General features: G+C 36.0%; 1 protein-coding gene across 1 annotated transcript in view; it reads left to right on the plus strand.

Annotated features, from left to right (window-relative positions):
• The window catches only part of NCAM2 (neural cell adhesion molecule 2), a 179,134-nt gene that overhangs the window by 69,227 nt on the left and 83,684 nt on the right, over positions 1-26,223 (plus strand). Inside the window, exons 5-8 of the mRNA XM_008501978.2 lie at positions 2,967-3,104; positions 9,546-9,663; positions 14,797-14,957; positions 22,655-22,800. Of these exons, the coding sequence (XP_008500200.1) occupies positions 2,967-3,104; positions 9,546-9,663; positions 14,797-14,957; positions 22,655-22,800 (563 nt within the window). The remainder of the gene's footprint in view (positions 1-2,966; positions 3,105-9,545; positions 9,664-14,796; positions 14,958-22,654; positions 22,801-26,223) is intronic.

Here is a 26,223-nt window from a genome sequence, read left to right on the forward strand (position 1 = left end):
ACAGATGAACTTTGTTGTGCACACAAAGCTATGACAATGACCAAACACTGCATTGGTTGTGATAAGCTTGCATATTAGTTCAGACTTTCAAGTGCAGAGGCTTTTTGTACTGTCATGAGCATTTACTTGCATGACTGAGAGACCCCTTGGGTTAAAAACAACTGGGGATATAGGTGATCTATTTAGGCTAGATTTCCCCAACTGTTAAACTGATAAAAGTTTGGTGAAGATGAATTTCACCTTTGGTACATTCAAGTACTTATCCTGCAGAGAAGAAGTTAATTAGGCATTTAAAATTAGTGAGATTTACCCCCTATAACTATATATAAAATATAAATAAAATATATCTATATGTAATATAGATATAATATAATATAAATAAAATACATATAAAATAAAATATATAGTTATAAATATATAAAATATATAAAACTATATTTTAACTATAATTTTATATGTTTATATTTTAAACTATATACTTTTAAATAAAATTTTAATATATTTTTAACTATATATTTTAAAGTTTTTAATTAATGCACAGATGTGACTTTTTAACAATTTTCGTTAACAGTGCTTACAATGAGAAAATGTAGAACATGTTCTGATATAAGGTCATATCCAAGTAAGATCCCAGTCATGCTTGGGAGGAAGTGACATTTCAAATAATGTAAAAATAGGACATTCTGAACCTCATGAGTTTTGACAATGTCTATATGGATTTATAATACAGTAGAAAAAGAGCATACCCAAAGTCTTACTGTTCATGTGTTGTGAAATACAAAATCTCAGGTTCATATTGCATTCCCTGCTTCTAAATCTCCAGCTAAGCATCAGTACCTGTAATATATATGCATAATTTCAAATTGAATCACATCAAATTTGCCTGGCATGTTTTAAGTGATGCCTATTAAAAAAAATAATTATTCCTTTGGGTTTTAGTTCATAGTTACATCAACACTGAATAATTTCAAATCCAAACTGAATTGCACATTGCAGTGTATTCTAGGGGTAGAAGAAAGCTGCTTCTCTTTTTAATCATTCAAGCACTAGCATAGTAGGAAGACATGAGAAAATGTTATTGCTCTAATTTATTGGCTTTTCTGTTATTTTCTTGACCATTCTCCTGTTGTATACGTTACAGCTAGTAGGACTTTTGGAGCACACACTTTTGACTATTTTTATTTTGTAAATTCTTGACAGTTCCTAGTACCTGTATTTGTATGTTTGATTTTAAGAGAAGACTGATTTGTTCTGCCAGAAGTCCCATGCACAAAATCAGAAATGAAAATCTATAGAGGTTTTTGCTGTGCAGTAGGCCTGTAGCTGAAAAAGCTATGGATGAAATAACTTCTCACCATTCTCAATTAGTTTCTGTATGTTCCAGGTACCTTATTTGCTCCATATAATTTGTATGTGATAGTGTCTGAAATGACATTAATGTTCAAGCATGACTTAAATAAACTATATATATTTAGTGTAAATGTACTGAAGCCATTGGTGTCCTGTAAACCTCTTACAGGTAAATAGTAACTAAATTTTATGCTTACATTTCTCTCTTCATTTTCTGCTAGAGTTCTTGGTAATGAAACAGAACCCACATGGCATAAAAAGCTGTTTCATTTGTAAATATGTATGCACATATGTTCTCTGAGTAGACTCTTAGCTGTATAATTGACATAAAAGCTTTTCTACCAAGTGTTGTTTATCACTATTTTGGAATATCAGTGCTGTGGGAAATCTAGCATGCTTTAAAATTCTAGCAGAATCAAAAGGGAAAGCAAAGCAAAAAATGACACTTGGTTGCTAGTTGAAACTGAAAGCTAGTAAATCTCATCATCCTCCAGTGCTGAAAGGATTGACACTACTTCAAAGAGAAGCCAAAAGACATGAATAACAAGTGTGCAAGTTCTTCAGCAATCACATACACTGAACTGCAGGAAGTAATTCTCCTCAGAAGAGTCCATTAATATTGAGTGGTTATTGTGGGTTGACCTTGGCCAGCTTCCAGGTGCATACCCAGCTACTCTCTCAGTTCTCTTCCTCAACAGGACAGGGGGATAAAGTAAGATGATAAAAAGCTTGCAGGTCATGTTAAAACAGCGATGTCACTCACTGATTACCAGCACAGACAAAATGGATTTTAACTGGGGAAAAGTAGATGAATTTATTAACAGTTAAAAAGAGTTAAAGGGTGAAAAATGAAGACAAGACTAAAGAAATACCTCCCTTATTTCTTGCGGTCTCAACTTCATTGCCTAATCCTTAATAACCCCCTCCCTCCCCAGGCAGTGCAGGGGGATAGGGAATGGGGATTCTGGTCAGTCCATAACAGGCTTGAGCATGGGTCCTTTCCATGGGCTGCTGCAGTTGTACAGGAAAACTTGCTCCAGTATGATCTCCTCTGTGGCTGCAGTGCGGATTCCTGCTCCATCACAGTCTCCCCAAGGGCTGCAGTGGATTTCTCCTGAAATGCCTTAAGCAACTCTTCCCTCTCCCCCTCAGTGCTTGCAGGGCTTTTTCTCACATTTTGTTCCTCACCCCTCATGGCCCAGCAGCATTTTGCCCTTCCTTACTGAGAAATTATTTAGCATAGTGCCATAAAATGGGAACAAATACAGTTGGTTATATTTTTTTTCATTTCTATAATCTTTTTGATCTTGTAGGTAGGTGTTAATGAATATTCCACTCACTTTGCAATGATTTATAAATTTAACTTGCATTTGGTGACTCCTCAGAGTAAGTAGGAAGTTGTGGATGGAAAATCCAGACTGAATTTTAGAAAATGGCAATGTATTTGTAGTGGGAATAAATCTAAATTTATCAGTTGACATTTTACTTTGAAATTGATGAAGGTTTTTTTTAGATCATTCTGATCCTACAGAAAAAGCACATTAAAAATGCTCTTAATTTAACATTCCTTGTGTTGTCTTCATTTACTTACAGCACTTAATCTCTTACCTTTTTAGATCGATTTGCAGTGTTAGCAAACAATAATCTCCAAATTCTTAACATCAATAAAAGTGATGAAGGAGTATACAGATGTGAAGGAAGAGTGGAAGCCAGAGGAGAAATTGACTTTCGGGACATAATTGTAATTGTGAACGGTAAGGAATAAAAGTTGTTGAATAGAATTCTTGCTTTGCTTGATGATTATAGCCTATTTTAAAATCTATCAGCTTCTAAAAAGTCCCTTCTAAGCTGGTTAGTATAGCTTCCATGCCTGTTTCATATTGTTTTTCTATGAATGTAATAGTTTAATTTTTTTTATCTACTATAATGTGTAAGCAGAACTTATAGAACTTAATTGCATTTTCATAATAACCAATATATATAAATATGTAAAAGCTGGGCTATTTTAATTACTGGAAAACTGGCAATTACTTTAAGACTCGGGTTTCAGATTATATAACACACAGGAGTTCAGTTCACCCTGTATTTTTCAGTATTTTGTCATTTACTGGTAAAAAAGCGCACTTGATTTTTCAGATATTCATCTTCATTGCATTCAACACATCTTATTAAGTGTCCCAAAAGTCACAGATGGATTTTATTAGATTAACAGTATTGCTTATAGATTTTTAACATTTTTGTTTTGTTTTTTGATTTTTGTGTTTTTTTAATGAGGAGTAAAATGTACAAGTTGTCTGGAAGAGGGCATTATACATTTTATAAGTTTATCATAATTCTCTAGGGAGGAATATGAACAGAGTGAGACAAAATATGGGGCACTGAGGTGAACTACTTTTTTGAACTCAGGGTTGACCTGTTGAAAAATGAATATCTCCTCATAGGCTTCTCATAAAGAACACAGTTCCTAAAAGGTATTTGCTATCTAAGAATCCTGTTTAATGTCAGGTTTTCAATGAAACTATTTCTATCATGCCTATTAGGTTCTTAGTTTTAAATGCTTGACTTTTAAAACTTGACTGGTCCTTCTCAGAAAACCTCAGTTTACAGAAGTTATTACATAAGTTAAATTCTCAGTTAATTTCAGGAGGAAAAGCAGCTTCTGGCCAAGGTATTATTCAGTCTATTTAGTCAAGCAGCAGCCTTTGAAGCAGAATTCTTTAGATTGATGTACATAGTATAAAGACATTGCCAAGCAAATGAGTGTTTATCCTACATATTGAGATAGAGTATAACAGCACATGTCCTGTTCACTGTTTTCCTCTCTGTGCATTGTGTACTATATTACCTGGTTCTCTACATTTTCAAAACAGGGCATCTGACAGCATTTGAAATGTTTAGTGACATTTTCCTCTGCTGGTATTTGTGTATATGCATATAGAATGACATTCTGAACACCTTTCAATTCTACCTGATATTTGTGGTTGAGCTAAGAGGAACTTGTATTTACCTAAATTTTGTTGTTGTTCTTGTTGTTGTTGTTGTTGTTGTGCAGATTGTATCCACAAATTTGGCTCAGCAAAAATTTATTATGACTCCAGAAAAGCTAACACTCAATTATTTCTAGACTTTAGTCCACAGTTTTGGGTGGAGAAGGGTGAGTGATTTTGACAAGGTTACTCATGTAGGGTGGTATCAATCAAGATATAGTTTCTGCTTCATTTATAGAAATAAATGATTTCCTACATAAAGCTAAACTTAGCCCAAAATTTCTGTTAGTGTACTGTTAAAAATCAGAAAAAGGAAAGGAAAGGAAAGGAAAGGAAAGGAAAGGAAAGGAAAGGAAAGGAAAGGAAAGGAAAGGAAAGGAAAGGAAAGGAAAGGAAAGGAAAGGAAAGGAAAGGAAAGGAAAGGAAAGGAAAGGAAAGGAAAGGAAAGGAAAGGAAAGGAAAGGAAAGGAAGGAAAGGAAAGGAAAGGAAAGGAAAGGAAAGGAAAGGAAAGGAAAGGAAAGGAAAGGAAAGGAAAGGAAAGGAAAGGAAAGGAGAAAAGAAAAGAAAAGAAAAGAGAAAAGAAAAGAAAAGAAAAGAAAAGAAAAGAAAAGAAAAGAAAAGAAAAGAAAAGAAAAGAAAAGAAAATTGTAGTTGTCTTTGGTGAAATGGAAAACATGAATGAACTGGATTTGGTAAATAAAATTTTTAAACAGCAAAAAAGGAGCAACCTGTAGGACAGTAAAATGTACAGAGTTGTATTTTCACCCTGTCTCCTTTTTGAAATCCTAAACAATATGCTTATTATCCCATGCTTACTTTGGATAATAACACAAGCTTGGTATGAAAAAGGAAGCTATCATGACAGGTTTTGTATGTAGAAACTATTTAAATTTAGAACTTTACTGTTTACTTACAATGCAATAGTGCCTAGAGTATCTATAGAAAGATCTAAGTTCTATGAACACACATAGCAAGAAATATGTGAGATCTCCAAAGCTGGGTAAAGTGCAGCTAAACAACATAGAAAAATTGGTGGTAAATGGCTCCTTTTCAAGCTGACCACCTGTCACAAGTGGTGTTCACCTGGGATGAATATTGGGCTCAATGTTGTTTAGTTTCACAAGTCATCTGGATGATGGGATAAAGCATACCCTACTGAAGTTTGCCTGTGTATCAAACTAAGTGAGGAGGTGAACACTTTGAAGAGGAGAGCCACCCTGAAGGAAGGCCCGGATTAGCTGGAGAAATTGGCTTATAAGAACTTTTTGAAGTTCAACAACATGAAGGGTAAGATCTTTCACCGGAGAAAACAGCCCGGGAGTGAAGCACAGTCTGGGATGCACCTGGCTGGGGAGCAGCTCTGTGGAAAGGCATCTGGGGTTCCTGGTGGACAAAAAGCTCAGTATGAGTGCACAGTGTGCTGCAGCAGCAAAGCCAACAGGATGCTGGGCTGCATCAACAAGGGCATCATCAGCAGAGATAAAGAAGTCATCATCCCACTCTACTGATCACTTGTCAGTCAGCAACTGAAACACTGGATTCAGTTCTGAAAAGATGCAGACAGGCTGAAGAGAGCCCAGAGAAGGGTCACAAAGATGATCAGAGGATTGGAAAGTCTGCTGTATGAGGAAAGGCTGAGAGAACTGGGTTTGTTGAGCCTGCAGAAAAGAAGACATCAACATGTCCCAGTACTGGAAGGGTGGCTACAAAGCAGACAGACACTCCGTTTACAAGGAGTCACATGGAAAAAGATGAAAAATCCTGGGTGCAAGTTACTCCTGGGGAGATTCCAATTGGACACCAGAGAAAATTATTTCATTATGAGATCAGCCACAGGAATGATCTCTCCAGTAAAGTGATGGATTCCCCAGCACTGGATGCTTTTAAGATTCAGCTGGACAAGGCATTGAGCCACCTTGTCTAGCCTGTGCTTTTGCCAAGGTTGGACCAGATGATCCTTGAGGTCCCTTCCAACTTGGTATTCTATAATTTTATATAGGAATGCTTTAGGAGAGGTGGTGTACCTCATGACACATAATTCTACCATCTCAAAACTTTAGATTTTTTTGTGAATCTTTAGGGAGAGGCATATATGAAGAATTACAAGGTTAATAACTAAATCCATAATGGTAGTCCTTGCTCTCATATATGTATTTTGGGTTTACAGTGGAAATGCATTTTCATTAGTAAAATAGTGGCTGGTATTGTGGAAGCATTGCTGACTTATTTGGATGTAGCAGAATGCTCCATGTGTTATGTTTCTTTGCTGCAAGAAGTCCATGAGTACATTGCTTTCTAAATGTCTTTATTGTATAGCAAATACGTTTGGGTTTTTTTTTTAAAGGCTAATACATACTTCACTCAGAAGTGTAAGCTATCATAGAACTATGTTCTCAGATTCCCTTTTGCAAGAATAGTCATAAAGAATTAAGAAGAAACTATCCTTTTACTCACCGCCTTCTAGCTTGAGTGTATTTGTAGTATAGGTGACACACATCATCTCAGGGAAAGGATTCGAACTAATATCAACTCTTCTGGGAACAAGTACTTTATGTAGTATTGCTTCTCTGCTTTTCTACATCTCTGTCCAACTGAGAAGGGGGGACAGAGAGAGTGGAAAAACTCTCACAAAAACATTGTGAGAGTACGCCAGCATTACAGCATCCTGATGAAGACCAGTTTCTCAGAGGCAGATGATACAGTATGAGAGAATAAAGTTAAACCTAGGATGAAATCTCTGATTCTCGTGTTCAAGAACAAGAGATAAGTTCCCACTTGGGCCATTTCGGTCATAACAAGGTCATCTCTGCCCAGTTGGATGATGCTTGTCTATGGAATGATTTCTTGTGCTATGTGGATGTATGAAAAATTGATCACCACCAGAACTATCACTGTAAAATGAAGGCTTAGACCTTGAAATCTCCAAAATGAAATGATGAGAAGGTAGTCCTCAAACAATTTAAGAACATGTTGCAAAGATTCTTTCTTTTCCTGAAATTAGGTGGCTGTATTCATATTTAGGTACCTAAATAGCAGAAATTTTCACAGTTGATGAAGCAATATGTGCAGGTGTTATTGACTAAGTACTGAACTTTTGAACTTAGACACTTGCATGGACTGTTACTATTTTTCTTATTAATAATGACTCCCTAAGAAACAAAAATTAGGTGGCTTTAAGTGTTTTTAATTTTATTTTTATTGTGAGTAGTAATTAATTTCTTAGAAAGTTCTTACATTAAAAATGAAAATTCTTGGTTTGTAATCATGATATAAATTTAATAGTCTAGTCTTGGAGTTAGAATAGAAGGCATTTTTAACAGCAAAAAAAAAGACAGCATTGTAGAAATGTATCTCATTTTGAAGAGGAGGAATTAACAAAGACAATGGTGTGTATTGAGATAATTCAAATGTTTTCTGACTATTATCCTAAAATAATATTCAGATCCTAAACTGGTTGACATATCATTGGCTAAATCACATCTTGGAGAGTTGTAGATAGCAAAAAAGAAGGAATGAAATGGAAAGTATTCTAATCAGGCCAGAGTAGAATATGTTATTTCCTGTACCAGTGTCCAAACTAGTTATACTGACAGCAGTTATTATCACAGGCATATAGTTTTAAAAACTAAAAGCTGTAAAAAAAAAAAAGTATTTTGGAAGTGATATTTAGCATTTAATGTTGCAAGACTAAGCTAAATCGTTTGATGGTGAAGGCCTTGAAATGCAACACAAATCCTCTTTTTACTGACTTACAGAAAAGAAGAAAACAGTAAATTTGCAAAGGAAGTGTTAAATTCTGTTTGCCTGAATCTTTGGTTCACAAATTTAGAGGTTCATTCCTCTGGGGACATGGTATTTCCATATCCAATCTGTAGCCCAGGCAATTTCACTTGTGATTTTGTATAATTAATACTTTAATGATTACATGTGAACAGAATTAAAATTTACTCAAAAAATAGTTAAATATAAATGTTGAAAGAAAGTTTTATATGTAAGACAGAATTTCTAATGCATGGAAATCTAATCTTCAGGGATTAAAATGGATAATAAATTGCAGTACTTTAGGATTATATCTTTAAAATCTAAAGCTTGGGCATTTTGTCTGCTTGCAACAATGAACTTCTTCCAGATTTATTCACTACCCGTTTTTACAGTGAGGTCTAATTGGCACATTTTTCTTAAAATAAATAAATAAATAAATAAATAAGGTCAGTGTAAAATAGAACTAAAAATTCAAGTCCTCCTGAAAATAAACACTCATTTTTTTTCTCTCTCTCTTTGGGTGAATGGGCTTATTAGATTTATTTCTTTAAGTTTTCTTTGCTCTCTGTAAAGTTTCATGAATCACATAGACCTTCTGATCTCATTGGCATAGATAAAAAAGAATCGTTTTCAGCTAATTACCATTTTTCCTTAAATTTTAAATGTGATATACTTGCCAGTATAGCTTAATTTGGTGTTTCCAATGGTTCACACCTATATACATCCAAGGACAGAACCAAAGAAAATCAGATCTCTTCCCAGAACAAATGAAGAGAAGAATAAAATTTTACTTTTTAAAAGAAAAATCGTATTTCTTTTAGTTGTCATTGCACTATGTCCTGGAAGACCGAAACATTAAGTGCAGAGCTAAGCCAAGTAATAGTCCTGTAGCTCTTTCTTACCTTTGGGTGGTGAAGAACCTGTTGCTGCTGGCAGGAATTGTTTCATCCTCTCATGTTCCAGAGTATGTTTTGAGGTCTAGACATTAGAATGCACTGCTAGATGGCTAAAATGTATATAAGGTTTTCTAAGTGACATTTTTTCATGGAAGGTGTTACACGACAGAAGGATTTTGTTTGCTGAGTAATGGCCCATGCAATTTCAGGTGGGAAAGATGTTATCTGTGAAACATTTAAATTTCATCACACCATAAAATAGTGTGAAAAGTACATAGCAACATTTATTGATCATTGCTAATTATGGTACAGGGTTTTTTTTAATAATTTGATAGCTTGGAGGTTCAGTATCTTTGAAGACTTCTTAAGTAGAATACTAAGATTAGAATATTTGCTGCAAAGCAACAAAATTGCAAAGGGAAGCCAAACACAAATTCATTTGGGTTCCCCTTCTTCTTTTTCTTTAGTCTAAGTTAAAGCTGAAAAGGACAACTCTGAGTCACTCTGATAAGATGTACTTGCTAGTGAAATGTACTTTTTTTTTTTCAGTTCCCCCTGCAATTACCCTTCTACAGAAATCTTTTAATGCCACTGCAGATCGAGGAGAGGAAATAACTTTGTTCTGCAGAGCCACTGGATCACCTCCACCTGAAATCAGCTGGTATAGGTAAGTTCAGTTGAAGTCTGCACTCCAGAGTTCATTGTTTTAATATGTTGCCATTAAAGTTGAAACCCCTTCCCTCGTGTCTTTTCAGTGCATGCCTTTGTGAAAAGTCCCTCCCAGCTTTCCTGTAGGCCCTTTAGGTACTTGAAGGCCACAGTAAGGTCCCCCTGGATTTTCTTCCCCAGGCTGAATGACTCCAGCTCTCTCATCCTGTCTTGATAGGAGAGATGCTTAGGCCCACTTGATCATCTTTGTGGCCCTCCTCTTGACTCAATCCATGTCCTTCTTGTGCTGGGGGCTCCAGAGCTGGACACAGTGCTCCAGGTGGGGTCTTACAAGAACAGAGTAGAGGGGAGGAATCACCTCCCTTGGCCTGCTGGCCACTCTTCTTTTGATGTAGCCTAGGATATGCTTGGCTTTCTGGGCTGCAAGCACACATTGCTGTCTCATGCCCAAGTTCTTTTCCTCAGGACTGCTCCCAATCCGTTCTCTACCCAGCCTATAATTGAGTATGGGATTGCCCCAACCCATGTGCAGGGCCTTGCACTTCACCTTATTGAACTTGATGGGGTTGTTATGGACCCACATCTCAAGCCTGTGAAGGTCCCTCTGGGTGGACTCCCTTCACTCCAGCACTCAATTCCACTGTCCATATTGCTGACAAAGAACTGATAGTGCATACAAAATAATACTGAATATTTTAAATGTTTAATGTCACTGAAATATTTTTTTACAATATTTTTCTTTATTGGACTAAAATTCTTAAGAGTTGTCTGAAAACTGATATTTTAAATGGCCAATATTATTGTTTTTATTTTTAAGAATATATAGATTTCCACAATTTGCAGATATCTCTGTTTAAAGTCATCCTTTTCCTCAATATTTTAGTATTTTTAGTGTTTTAGTATTTTTTTTCCTCAATATTTTAGTATTTTAGGGACTTCAGGGTGCTGTGCTGAATGGTTGAGGGTTCAGGAGCATAGGTGGTGTTTTCCTTAATTCCTTCACTGGCAAGGAATGGTGAAAGGAGTAGGAAAGCACACTTGATCAACAGATGGCTTAATTGCTGATGCCGTAGGTTAAATTTTGGGTTCTTTGATCATGCGGATGTTTAGATGGCACTAGACCTGCTCGCATGGGATGGAACAGAATTATCCATGGGAAGAAAAAGGATTTTTGGACAGGAGTTGGCAGGGTTCATCAAGAGGGCTTTAAACTAGGTTTGAAGGGTAGATGAGGTAAAATAAGGCCCACTGGAGATGAGTCTCGGGCTGGCATGGAGATGCTGGGAGTGAAAGTGATGGCCCAGCTGAAGTGCATCTATACCAATGCACACAGCATGGGCAATGAACAGGAGGAGCTTGAAGCTATTGTGTGGCAGGACAGCTATGATGCAGTCACCATCACTGAAACATGGTGGGACATCTCATGACTGGAATGCTGCAAGGGATGGCTATAAGCTCTTCAGCTTACAGGGTGGGCAGGGAAGGAGAGGCAGTGAGGTAACTGTATGTTAAGGAGTGTTTTGGTTGCACGGAGCTTGATGATACTAATGATAAAGTTGAGTGTCTGTGGGTAAGGATGAGGGGAAAGGCAAATAAGGAGGATATCCTACTGGGTGTCTTTTATACACTGCTCAGCCAGGATAAGGAGGCAGATGAGACGTTGTGCAAGAAGCTGGCAGAGGTTTCACAATTGCTGGCTCTTGTTCTGGTCGGGGACTTCAACCTACCAGACATCTGCTGGAAGTGTAATGTAGGAGAGAGGAGACAGACTAGGAGGTTCCTCAAGTGTGTGGAAAAGAACTTCCTGACACAGCTGGTAAGTGAGCCTGCCAGAGGAGGTGCCTCACTACATCTCCTTTTCACAAACAGGGAAGGACTGGTGGGGGACATAGTGGTCAGGGGCCATCTTGGTCTTAGCACCCACTAAATAGTCAAGTTCTCAATCCCAGGTAAAGCAAGGAGTAGGGCTAGGAAAACCCCCACCATCGACTGCAGACAAGGCGGAGTGTTCAGGCCTGCAGGCCTGTTCAGGAAACTGATGGAGAGAGTGACTTGGGAGGCAGTGGTAAAGGACAAAGGGGTCCAGGAAGGCTGGATGTTGTTCAAGAAGGAAATCTTAAAAACTGAATCTACATTGATAGTAAGCTCAATTTTATGCCAATGTTTCTTTAAAAAAAAAGGGGAGAAAAAAAGTGAAAATACATCTTGAATTTTCAGTAAGATGGTTTTGGAAGGCATATAACCTTTGGTTACAGCAAGTTATAGGAGTCGTGTTCAGTTTTATTCCCAACTGTACCATTTATCTCTGTGAGTTCAGTCATTTTATTTGATTTGCCTCAAGTTAATCATTTGTAAAATGGGCATGTGCAATAAAGTGACTTAATGGAAGTCTGTTTCCTGAATATATAAGTATGCTAAGGAAAAAAGTCCAGAGAGATGCAGACTATGATAACAGACAATAAAGTTTTCCTGTAAAACATTCAAAAGTATACTGAACGTTCTGGAGAACTGAGGCAAAGCTATTTAAAAAAAGGATGTAAATTATTTCTATTCCATTCTACAGAAGATATTTTCATTATATTGTATAGAAAATACATCCATGCCTGTGGAAATGGTTCTTCAAAATTAAGGACCTGTTTTATATGCAGTTTAGTCTTCTCATGTCCTTGTTGCCTTTTAAATGTGCTGAGACACTGTCACGGTTTAACCAGGACAGACACCTAGAAATCTCTCATTCAATCCATTAAAGTTTCTTTAGCAAGGCCTGCGTATTTTGGATCTGTCATTGTGTAGTCTTACCTTCCTTACAATCTACTGATTTAGTCCATTAAAGAAATTATCTTGATTTTATTTTGTCTTGTTTCCTTTTCTGTTTACAATGGGTTGATTTAACAGGTCAGCTTCAGTTAGGGTTTGAAAAATGGCTGTATTTTAAAAAGTAAGTAGCATTGAGGTGGCTTATATATACCTCCATGGTGACCATAAACCATATGCTAAATAAAACAGTAGTTTCAAGCTTTAAACTCTTTAAGACACTACCTTATGTGGTAAACGTTTAACTATTTATGTTGACTTTTTTTTAATTTCCATGTACTGCTAACGTTTAAAATTATAAATTTAAATTGGAGGCATCTGAACTAATATGTCAAGGTTTCTCAAAAAATGCTTTGGTTTACTATAATATCAGTTTTAACTACCTAGTCAAAAAGGTCAGCAAGGTTTATTTGCTGTTCTGTTTAATATACATATATACTTTAAGATTTCATGTACCAAGAGAATCTTAATTGTTTCATGACTTAACTAATATATCTATTGGAGCTAATAATACATTAGTGTAAAGTAGAGATGGAATAGTCTAATAGAATTAAATTATCCAGGGTTGAAAGACAAAGATCCAAATGTACAGGTCATGAACTGGAAATCCTTATTCATGTGAATAGTCCTACTAAAAACACTATGATTATTTACATCTCTGGAGATAATTGACATTAGTAAAATTTTTCTGGATCAATCCACTTATCTTTACTGACAGGACTTAGAAGCATCTGACAAAATAAATAATCTGCGTTTAATGTACTACTCATGTGTTTTTTTCTTTTTCAATATCAGCATCAGTTTGAATCTTTCTTATTTCTTAGAGAGTGCCGGGAAATGCTCATAATCTCATTTGTGCTTAGAAATTGCATTTGACAACAGGCATTTGGAAACTAATTCTGGCCTTGAACATAGATTTTTGTCTCCTCACAGAAACCACTAGATTTTTTTGTGTGACCACCTATGTGGAAAATTAGACCTTTTCTGTTCTGCAAAAACAAAATTTCTATGATTTGTTTTGGAAAGCAGATAAAGGAATAGCACAATAATGTCTTAAAGTGGTCAGATAAGAGAACTGAGGCTGTTTACAAATGTGTTGCTAAAATGCAAGCTATCTATATTCCAACATGTTAATGCATGTTAATATTCCCAAGAAAGAAGCAGTATTTTTGCTTTTAGGAAAAATATTATTTTAGAAAATGCTAAATTTTTCTAGTTACCAGCATTATGTGAGCTGAAGAAAAGTGGAAATCATTGTTGCTCAAATGTTGGAATAAATCTAGGTGTTCCTAAACTAGGCATATAGAATATTTCAGTTATGCATATTGGTTTCGTTTTTAAAATAACTTGTTTTCAAGAAATTAGCATTGTTAGCAGAATTATCAATGCTTACAAAAATCAGGCAATTTTTGTGTAGGTGCTTATGGGAAAGGTCTGTTAATAATTGCACATAAATAAGAACAAAAGAAGCCTACAGCAGACAAGGCAGAATGAGAAGAAATTTTTTTTAAAATTAGGGTTGCACTCTCGAAAAGTAAGCTGTTTTGGTAACGATGTGTATGCCAAGGTGCTCAAATGAATTGGTAAAGCATTGGGCAACCCTCAAAATTGTTCACAGGTTTCATTATTTCTGTAGCATCTGGTCAGAACACATTCTAAAATCTGGCAATATGCCTGATTACTAAGTTGTGGCTAGCCAACAAGAACTGAGAGGAAGTAATTTGGAAGGGTTCTTTATGTGCCAACAGAGTCTACTCTAAGTAATTTAAAATATTTTTTATAAGTTGGTACATTGTTACTAATGTGAACTGCAATGCTTACACTTTGAAAATACCCTCTTAAATGTTTCTCACATACAAGTATATATATACTCATCTATCCAATTTGCTCTGTGAGTCTAAGTGGTATGTTAAGAGTTCTATTTACAAGCATTTTACCAACATTGAGTTGATATTGAACATTTAGAATAAAGATATTTTAGTATTTTTAATATGTGTTTCAGAAACCAACAATAAAAGTGTGAAGCTGGGGTACTGAACATCAAAATGTAGTCCAGAATGCTTTGCTTGTGTCTAGGATTTTCAATATTCTTGTGAAAAAACACTGTGATCCTGCAGAACAATTTTTGCCATGCTAAAAATTAACTCCCTTTAATACATACACTCAGTTTATGCCACAGGAGTTAATATGTTTCTGAAGGTAGCATTTTAGCAGTCTCTTTGCTCAAAGTTCATTTTAAACATACTAATTTTTCCATAGCATGATGTTTCAAACTTTGGAACCTGCTAGTTGATTATATATATTTTTTATTTTTTAGGAATGGTAAACTTATTGAAGAAAATGAGAAATATATGCTAAGAGGAAGAAATACAGAACTAACAATAAAAGACATTAAAAATATTGATACAGGTCCTTATATCTGTAATGCTAAAAACAAAGCAGGAACTGATAAAAAACAGACATTCCTTCAAGTTTTTGGTAAGTACTACATAGTGTGTTCCATTCTTCTTTTTTTGAATGTAAACAACAGGGAACTGAGATTGTAATTGACAGTTTTCATAGGAACAGTATTCCTGAAATGTGTCTTCTGATGAAACATACACTGTATAATATTACAGCTTTTTCCTTACTGTTGGCTACTCTAACCTCTATATCTAAATTTAATTTTGAAAAGGCTGTCTTCAGAGTTTGCTTTTCTATTATTCAGATAAAGTATAGTCAAGTGTTAAATTGTTAATTCACTCTGATTTTCCTTTACAAGTTGGCTGCTTGCAAGAAAACCAAGAGCAGAAAAAGGTGAAAATTCTGAAATGGAGTGAAAAACTGATTATTTCACTTCTAAGAACCAGATTTTTAAATAAGAAAACACCATGTTTCCCTGCTTTTTTGTTCGGGTTTGGTTTGGTTTTAATTTGTTTGTCTTGATTTCATTTTTTTTTTAAGTATTTTCTGTAACACAGCATTTCGTCTTTCAGTGGCCAATGTTCTGGAGACTTCCTGGAAAGATAAATCCAAATCATTTACTATAAATAAGGAGTCTGTTTAATCCTTCCTGAACCTACACATCCTTTTTGTTTCCATGACACCCTAAACTCCTAAAATAATTAATTTTGTGCACAAAAAAAAAAAAAAAAAAAAAATTTCTTGTGGTAAATTTGAAGCCTGTATGGAGCCTGTTCATTTCTGTGGCTTAAAATTCTCATTCTAAGATAATATGTGAGGAATAATTCTGCATGTTCTTTACATCAAATGTTTTGGGGTTTTTTTTTTTAATTTTACCAGTTCATTTATTTTCTAAACTGAGAGTTTCCAGTCTATATAATTTTCTCCTACTGTAGAAACCATTGAGTCTGAACCACACATTACTGTACCTGTCTGCTTATAATTCTGTGTCTGTGAAATGGCAAGGCAAGAATGGCACACACAGGATTCATGTCGTGGGGAGAAGGTGACTGTTCAGCATCACAGTGCTACTGCTGCTGCTGTGATCTCTGCTTTCTCTCACCCTCTGCTGTTCTGTCTCTCCACGACTACTGATCTCCTTTTTCCACACAACTCTACACTGTCTGCCAGGCCTCTTTCCTGAGTGGTTATAGCTAATTTAGAATGCATCATTGAATATGTATATTGAGAGTTACTTTTCCCATGTGCTTTACTGCTGGATATATTTAAATTAGATTATAACAATCTATGTGGTGTTAGTTTGACCTTAGGGAAGAGTGTCATAAATTAAGCCTCTTACCTTGTTTGTAATTTCTAAAGTTCAGTGATATTTTAGTCTAATACTGCCTTTACAAAGTTTACCTCTATGAAGCCATGCAAATGTGGAGCAGAGTTGTATTTTTTCCTACACAGAACTTTTTTCTTCTTTAATTTTTTTCACACGGGCTAAATTTTCAGTCATATACATAGCCAACAATCCATTTTACTTTGCCTTTAGTGCATTAAAAAAATGTAACCTGGAAATGGCAAGGCAGAGGGTTCATTAATATAGATAACTAATATATAAACATCCAGTCTGTTTTAAAAGGAGTTACCAAATGACATTTTTCCCACTCTGCTAGCTTGTTTATTTCACATTCCTGCTATCTTTAATTTCAATACACAGTGCCAAATCCTTGAAACAATGATTGTTGTTTCCATTACAGCAGTGCTCTGGTAGGACTGAAACTTGTAATGGCAGTAATGTAACCATAATGCAACAAACCCAACAGTAACATTATAGCATTTCTCAATAAAGGGCTCAATGAAGCTGATGAAGGATTTGGAGGATGTTTTACAAGGAGTGGCTGAGGGAGCTGGGGTTATTTAGCCTAGAGAAAAGTAGGCTGAGGAGAGACCTCTGGAGCTACTGTAAAGAGGCTGAAAGAGGTGGGAATTTGTTCAATGAAGTTACATGTATTAGGACAAGAGGTAATGACCTCAAGTTGTACCAGAGGAGGGACTGGATATTAAGAATTTCTTCACTGAAATGGTTATCAGACACTGGAACTGGGTGGTGGTGGAATTACCACCCCTGAAGGTATTAAGGTATTTAAGACTTGCTTAAACATATTACTTAGGGGTGTGGTTTAGTTAAGGACTTGTTAAGGACAGTGTAAGGTTAGTGGTTGGACTCAATGATCTTGAGGACCTTTTCCAACCAAGGTAAGCCTGTTATTTAAAGGGAAAAAAAAAAATAAAAAAAAAATGCTAATCAAATCAGCCTGATTAACTTTGATTAAAGACATTACATTAATGTTTTAATGTTTTGTAAGACTAATGCTTATATTCTGAGGATAGTTTTTACATCTTATTTTTTTATCTTCTTTAGCTGCTTATTTCCACTCCTTTATCACTCAAATATTTGGTGATACCTTTCAATGATGCATAAATAGTTGAGGTTTCTGTCCTCTGTACATATGCTATATGGAAGGTGACCTGGCCTCAGTGAAAAGTGTTCTTCTCCAGAAAAAAAAAAAGGACTGGGAAGTCCAGTAGAGAAGGCAGTCACAAACAGATGAACCATAATTCAGCCAGCACAAATCCAGAGAAGGGCTCTCTAAGGAGCCATTTTATACTGAGCAGCATAGCAAGGAAGACTGTGATTGGTCCATTTTGGTCACCTGTGCCATCCTCTCCTCCCCATAGTCACAGATGCTCCCCCCACTGTAATTGGCACAGCAAGAAGCTGGTAGCAGCTAGGGTGGAGCGGGTGGGCAGTCTCAGGTTAGTAAACCTATAGAAAATTTTTATCCTGCTTCTTTCAAACCAGGACACTATTTCTAAAAGGAGAAATAGTATTTTTTTAAAATTTTATTAGATTTGTTAAGGAATTTTATGATGAGCTAATTTGAAATTCTCAAGAGTATAGGTCTTTTGCCTACATAATGAATGTTGGGATAATCTGAACTTATAAAAATTTTTAATTGGCATTTTAGTAGTTTCTGACAATCATTGCATGAAAATCAAATGTGGAAAAAATACCATGAGTCACTAAAAAAGACCTTTTATGGTAATTATATGGTTTAAGAATATAATATTTTTATTTTCTGAATGTCTTTAAGTATAATATGAATCTTGTATAGCAAGAAGGCTTTTGCAGCTGTGTCCAATGGAACTTTTATTAGTTACTGAGAAAAGTATATGCTGCTATTAATTTATTTCCTGTAATCAGGCAGATGAGAGGAAATGTAATGGAAATCTCTTGCCTTATCCCTCTTGGTTATGTTCCAAATGTAAAATGGAAAACATATGAGTTAATTTAGGCCCCAAAACCATGCATCTTTGAACTGGAGAGACTGAAGTGAGTCTGTGATGAGACTGGCACCAGAGGCTGCCTAAATTTTTGCATTATTTTAAGGCTTAATGACTGCCTTCTTTTTACATTTCTAGTGCCTGAAGCACACCTAGTTAGTAAGATAAGTAAATAGATTAATGTATGGTTTTATTTTATTCTCTTTTTGCCTAAGATACTACTCAATACATAGATGAAACCTCTTTATTTAAAATAAGTACATTGCTAGGCTTACAAAAGGATTTTCATGAATCTGTATGTGGAGTTTTGCTTGCTCATGCCAGGTATTATGAAGTGTGTACCAAATGAAGCTTCAAAAAAGTGCAGTTCACCAGTTGAAAATGTTATATCAATAGTTCATACATTTCCTGTATTATATCTTCCTCCTTCTTACATCCTTACCTCTTTGGAACATATCTGTTCTTTAAAATAAAAATTATGGAGTCTGTAGAGGCTGTGATGCCAGTTTTCTCAGGACAGAAGTCTTAAATCCCTTTGAGTGCAAAGTAGTAATACTGTTTTAACATGTACAAAGACTTGGGTTCATCATCCAAGTCAGCACTTCACACTGGTGTGTGTGCAAATCCTTATTATGTCTGGAATAAAGTTTCAGATAGTCTTAGATATTTCTTTGGTCTCCAGCTTGTTTACAAAACTGGAGTTGTACCAACAGTTTCCAGGACTGAGTTGCAGTTTTGCTGCCTGATTCAAATGTGGCTGTGCAGGAAGATAGCCTAAGAGTGTCAGAGTAATCATGAGATCCTATCAGGCAGAGATCCAGACATATACTATCCTCTCACTGGTAGATCCATGTTTCTTTTAGTGATAAGCTGTTTCAAGCAGCTCTGTTGATGAGATATAATCCAAACTATCTCAAGCTTTATATATGCATTGCTTCCCAAGTCTGATGAAACTCCTGTCAAAGATATGAATTCTGTCAATTCAGTAAATCGTCTACCTTTTCAGAGAAATCTGTTCTGAGCAACTAATAACAAATCTAGAAACTCAGATTATCTTTTATGTCAGCTTTTTTCTTTCTTTTTTTTTTTTTTTTTTTGGTAGTTCTTTCAACTGATGTAGCTTGTTACACCACTGAAGAGAGTTTCAGCTTTTCTTAGACAAATTAATGTCCTGATGCTCTTGTTACTACCTTCTACTGCATACAATAAAGCAGGAGCCAGTTGACATTTCAGGAGCTTCTCAGGGTATTTTGTTTCTCCAAATGATATCATTTACCACAGATTATATCTTAATGAAGCAGGATATTAGTTTAGTGCTTTGATAGGTAAAATATTACTTGCTTTTCATATCTATGGAATAAACACACAGTAGATTATTTGTAATCGTAATGGGTGAACAAACAGTAGCCAAGCAACAGAAGGAGTTTGGAGGTAAGGAATGAGAAGCGAGACTACAAATGATATGGTTGAAACAAAGGTAGCGAGTCTGAACCTGGTTTTACTTTTTAAAATTTATTTATTTTATTTTATTTTATTGGTGATGCTGAGCGCAGCATCTCTAAGACAATGGTCATAAATGAAAGAGCAGTCACAAAATTTAGAAGGAGACTAGTTATAAATAAAACATTGTTTACCATGAGAACAGCTGGTCACTACAACAAGGCTGCTGAGAAAAGCTACGCAGTCTCTGTTCTTGGCATTTTTCAAGACCATACTCAACAATTCCGTGAGCAGTCTGGTCTGAATAGGGTCTGCTGACCGTTGTGTTGAGGAGGAGAACAGTGAAGATGACCTCCTAGAGTCCCTTCCAACCTGAATGATTCTCTTTCCCCTTTGGCTTCACTAACATAATTCAACATTACTGTTCGACACAGCATGTGCTTTAGCAACTCCAATGTGATACCTGTCAGTCTATTTTCTGGTTCATATAGTATTAGCCATAGTAGTACTTCTTCAAAAACAAAAGTACATGGAAAGTATATTATTTTCAACAACTGTTCCTAATGTTGACAAAATCAATGTTAAGAGCTGGTAAAATTTAGTTTACTCATGTAAACTTAATTCACTGCTTTTGAGTATGAACATTTTGAGTCATTTTCTTATTACATGATTACGTACTAGTTTTTCCAGTGGTATGAGAGTCTTATTTGATGTGTAAAGGGGATAGGTTCAGAAAAAGCTTATTAATCATTATTAATGAGTGAATCTATAGGAGGAAAACATTTTTTATGAAGATTCTTGAATGTTACGGAAGAGAACATAGGACATGCATAGTTCTACAACAGAATTCTTGTATGACATTGTACAGATAAGTCTTCTAAATAAAAGTGTTCATATTTATCCAGAAATTATATTGCATTTGTGACTGATAAGGTACAAATATGTTTGCCTGAGTCTGAGAGTAGTCTGAGAATTGTACTTGCTGTGTACTTGTGGCTACTGTGTGAAAAGATTTGAGGAATGCAAACAATCTGGAATCTTTTAATGTATCTTACTACCACTTCATTTGGTAAGGATTAATAGCTTTTCATCAGAGGACTTTTTAGTTTTTAATAGTGTTAATGCCAGTACAATATCAGGGGATATTGTTACCAACTGCTTTATATAAACTCAGTAATTTGTATAAAGCAGTTGGATATTGCTAAGGATCAAACTCCAAGAATATTAGTAATTCATTATTTTTTGCTGAATGATTTGTGTTTGAAGACAAACATAGATTATCATAAAACCAAAGCTCTCCTGAGGCTGGAAGGCACCTCTGGAGGCCATTTATTCCAACCTTTTGCTCAGAGCAGAGTCAACCACAGGAAGTGTCTCAGGACCATTTTGAACATTGTCAAGTAAGGAGATTCCACAGTCTCCTGGGAAGCTTGTTTTGCTGTTCAGTCCCTCGCCCACTATGAAAGTTTTTCCTCTTGTGCTTCAAATTGTGCCTATTGCCTCTTGTCCTGTCACTGAGCACCACTGAGAAGATTCCAGCTCTATCTGTACTCACATCTAATAGATGTTTATACACATAACTAAGATCCTTGGAGCCTTCTCTACTCAAGGATGAATTTCTGGCTCGTGGTCAACTACATGTCCACCAAGACACACTGGACTTTCTTTGCAGAGCAGCATTCCAGTCATTCAGCACCCATCCTGCTCAGGTGCAAGGTATTTCTGCCCCGATGCAGGGTTATTGTTCAGTTATTGAACCTTTGCTTCATTCTTGAAGTGCCAGAGAATAGTGAGAGTTCACTGGTCCCTGAGGACCAGTCAGGAGCAAAACACATTGTTACAGTTCAAGGTAACTTAAAATTTTTGGATCCATGAGAAGAAAAGTTCAACTACCAAGGGTTGGGTGGAAGCATGAAGTTTTATTTGACAATTAAAACAATCAAAGTGATATAACCCTGTTTCAAGTATTGGAAATATGTTGTGAGGCAAAAGACAGAGAGAAAAGGGAGAAGATACGAGGAAAAGAGAGAGAGACCGAAAGAAAGAGATGGGAAAGGAAAGAGTAAGAAAGTGGGAAAGAAAGACAAGAATAAAGGAGAAAGTCACCATCGTGGGTCTAGCAATGTCTGGTAAGAGTTTCTTGTTCAAGATGGCGTTCTCATCCTGTACAGGGCCAGATGCAAGGTGGTGGGTTGGTGAAGGACAAAATGGGGACCTCAGTTTTGCTTATGTGCCCCCAAATTCCTCCTGTTTGTCGCTGCTCCTTTGTTGGCCCCTAGGAAGACAGGAAACCTGTATTTCCAGCTTGCCTCCCCAGGAGGAGAGATGTCATTATTATAAGTCAATCAGTTGCCCCTTATCAGCAGGTGACCAGGTGTCCCATTCAATTCAGGTCATTGGCAACTGGCCCATCTGAGGGAACCTCCACCCAGCTTATCAGTCAAGGTGTCCTCACCACCACCATCATCAGGGTCATTGAAGTGCCTCCCAGGTGGTCCTATTGCCACATGGAAATGGCCATAGAAGACAGGCTCACCTGAACGGGATGGGATCTCCACCTGGCTTATCAGTTCTTATCTCCTTCAAAGTGCTAGTCCTACTGCTAGCTACCTCCGTTCCAGACAACTTAATTCACTTTAAAATTGTCTTTTGAGGCAAGGGGTATTCTACTGATTGGAATATCACACACATGAGCACAGCCCTCAGGGCAGGGGCCTTATCAGCCTGGACCTGTCCCACACTACCCCGGTGAGGAAGCAGACAGCCTTGACGTATCAGTTCTGCTGAGCCCAGATGGTCAGACATACAGAAATGGTTGTTGTGTAACTTGGAAGTCAGAAAAGGTGGTTTCTCTTATAGGTGGTAATGTTAAACATTTACTTAATCTGAAGTGAAAAACATGAATCTCCTTTATGGGAGAAAAAAAATAATAATTAAAATATAGATTTTTGACATGGTTTTCTTTGCAGGATGAGTAATGTAACTTGTATTTTTTACAGTACAGCCTCAAATAGTGCAACTTAAAAATGAAACCACATTTGAGAATGGGAAAGTCACCCTCATCTGTGAAGCAGAAGGAGAACCCATGCCAGAGATTACTTGGAAAAGAGCCATTGATGGAATAACCTTCTCTGAAGGTGACAAGGTAAATCAGCCTTTTATATATAAAATGTCTAAATATTTATTGTGTGGCTAATCTTTTTGTGAGCAGAAAATAAAAGAGACATTAGTTCTATATTCCTCTGGAACTGGAAGGAATAACTACTTTCTGAGGTATTAAGAGAGCCATAAAGATTGTAAATTAAAAACAAAACAAAACCAAACAAAACCACCACGAAAACAAGCAAACAAGTAAAAAACAGAGAAAAAAAAGTGCTGGAAGGTAATTCATCTCATCAGGCCTCAATTTTCATACATAATTCTCATTAAGGGTTTCCATTTTGTCTTGATCATACTGCCTTACCCATAGACCTTGACTATATTTGGTCTCTTTCCAGTATTTCTCAAAATGCAGCAAAGCTTTTTGAAATCTATAATTAAATCATCATGAATAATTTAGATTTCATCATTTCACACTTCAGATGGAGTATTTTCGTATTTTTCCTATATTATTCTTCAAACAGAGCAAGTAGACTATAACTTAAAATAGAGCCTATTTGACATTTTGTTTTCCCATTTTCATGCTTTATTACAAAAGTAAATTTAGTATACAAAGATTACAGTATGGCAATGAAGAAAGTCTCTAACTGTGGGAACAAGAGCTGTAATTAGATAGAAAAGTGAAAACAAAAGGGGACAGTGTAATGTTATTCCTAACCATGCAGGTAGCAGCTTGTTTCTATAGAGCTCTCTTTCTTTTCTTCTAAAATTGTCTTTTTCTATGTAAACAAGTATTCTTAATTTCCTTACATAAATTAGAGAATTTTCTTTGTGGTGGCTAAAGTATGAGATACCATCTTTTTGGCTGGCTAATGCAGAATTTTTACTCCAGATAATCAAAAGTAAAACAGCCTTCTTACAGATGTTTGCATATTCATAGCTGTTGATTAAACAAACAGTTGACAAACTTATACAACAATCATGCCACTCAGGGAATTAGGAAGATTACAGGTCACTCAGTTAGTAGGGAATTTGCTGTATATTCAGGAATTATGTGCTTCCATGACTTGTGTTTTGAAGGAGAATGTCTCATTTGGTTTAGTCTGCCATTTGGCCTTTCCTAGAGTTGGAGCAGCTTATGTGAGGCTTTGTCTATCATCTGCCTGTGTGATTTCCATTTTGGAGCAACATAACCATATTTGTGTCATATTTTTTCTAATAGTTGTGCATTATAAAAAACCCAAAGAATTTCTCTCTGCCTTAAATATTTCAAGTCAAAGGTCATCTTTCTGACTCACAAAGACTATACTTGGTTCAAAGGTTACAAACGTAGCATTTCATCTTTTTTTGGAATGTTCCTAAGATAACCTTGTTATATCAGAAATTGAAAACTGAAGCAAATCATGGAAACAAGCTGAGAAGCATTGGTACAGTTGAAACCTGAAAATTATGTAGGTCTTATATAGAACAATATTACATTCTTAATTGAAACTGCAGATTATTAAACTGTCTAGATGTGTTACTATAGCATTTTCTGAACTGTGTTTCAACTGAATAATACTGACAAGCAAAATAAAACCTATATTCAGTTTCTACTAGTATGCTGATATACTGAATGTGGAAGACAAAAAGAATGAGAATAAATGCAGTTACATGGTTTCTGCTTGTTCTTGACAATGAAAGAGCTCGATGTGTATTGCTCCTGGAAGAAGGGGTTTTGCTGTATGGTGAATAAATGCTCTGAAACATTGTGTATGTTCTTGAGCTATAAAACATGCTGCTGTATATGCTCTGTGGTTCTCCAGCTGTAGAGTGCCAAACCCTGGGCTTGTGCTTTCCTGCCAGATTAGATTAGGGGGAAAAACTGGCTGTGATTAAATTATTGAATAATTGGTGAATAATAGAGCAATGTTCTGCACACAGAAAAAGGAAAGGGTGAACTGAAGAAAATGCAGAGAGGCATTTCAAGAGTCTTAAAATGAAATTATTATGTGTATGTGATAAATTTTCAAGTGATGGCCAATCACCAGAAATGCTTCTGTAAACATAAAAATCATCTACATTAAATGACTTGATCTTTCAAATTTTTTAGGAGTTTTAAAGCATTTTAACTAAAAACATACTTACGGCATGACTTCTTTCCATATAAGGTGGAAGAATGGCTCCAACTATATTATTAGCCTGCTGATAGTTAAAAAGCATAGGAAGCATTGGTCATATTTTTAAAATATGCTTTAAATATGTAGCTCCTCAAGCATGTTATTCCTGTTTTGCTAAAATGCAAGAACACTTTGTGTGCATCAGGAAAAAGGCTGAATGTGAGAATTCTTAGCCTGCATTGATTCAAAATATATTTTTTCAAATGATAGATCAGGACACAGGCTCTTCTGTGTTTTGAAATTGTTGTGTCCAAAAGAATGGAAAATATTCACCAAAATCAAAGATCAAATAAATAACACTGCTGGGCTGAAGATGGATAATGTTATGAGTATGAAGTCTACAATTATCTCTTAGGAAAATAAAGCTTTGGCAAAGGATTTTTCAGTACATCAGGAGTGTGAAATTTTAAACTTGATGTGAAGTGAGTTCAAGCCAGAAGCAAAGGAGTCTTTTCCTCTTTCTCTTTATTGGTTAGCCTTTGGAACAACCTACCACGTGGTATGTGGTCCCTCTCTGATTGAGAATTTGGGGTCTTTCCCCCCCTTCTGACTTTCAAGAAAAGTTTAAATGGAAAGTTTTTCAAGAAGTCTCTTCAGAGGACCTCTATAATCCTTTTATGGCTCTGTAACACATAAATATGTGAGTCGGTAAGCCTGAGAAAATGAATGATTATGAATGACAGGAAGTCTTTGTCTCATCCTTAAAGATTTGAAAATAGAAATGGACACACAGTCTAAGACCAGAGCTTCATCTGCTCTTCGAGTGTTAAGCCCAAACTCTCTGCTTGGTGCATGTACTCTGCCACTGTGCCTCTAGTCCCTGTCTTCCCAGCATTGCACATCCTTTCACCAGCATGCCAGCCTTACCATACCCCTTTTGGTTGTGATTCTATATTGTATGTTCTACAGACCTCTGTGCATCCATCAGTCCTAGCCCTTTTCCCAGTAAAAAAAGGAGGCAGGAGAAGATGATTGAACAGAAAGAATAATTAATTCATTTGATTTGCTGTAATCACTTATTAAATGAATTTTTGGCATACTTATCTCTGTACATCCCTGAAGGAGAGCTTATCCTGATTATCTTATACAAAAATGTCATTGGTTGCTGTGCATACAGTAGAAGTGTGAGGACAGAGTCTCATACTTGTTTTTCCTAGTCTCTAATTCTAGCAGAAATGTGAAAGCTGACCAGTGTTGTTTGCAGTAACCATTTCAAGCCCTGTTTTGGAGTGCAAATGATAATAACAGATGGGGCTTGATACAAAGCAGTAGCTCTCCTCTATGCTGCAGCATCTGTCCAAAGAGACCCT

This window comes from Calypte anna, chromosome 1 (genome assembly GCF_003957555.1).
Source record: "Calypte anna isolate BGI_N300 chromosome 1, bCalAnn1_v1.p, whole genome shotgun sequence".
NCBI classification, from domain to species: domain Eukaryota; kingdom Metazoa; phylum Chordata; class Aves; order Apodiformes; family Trochilidae; genus Calypte; species Calypte anna.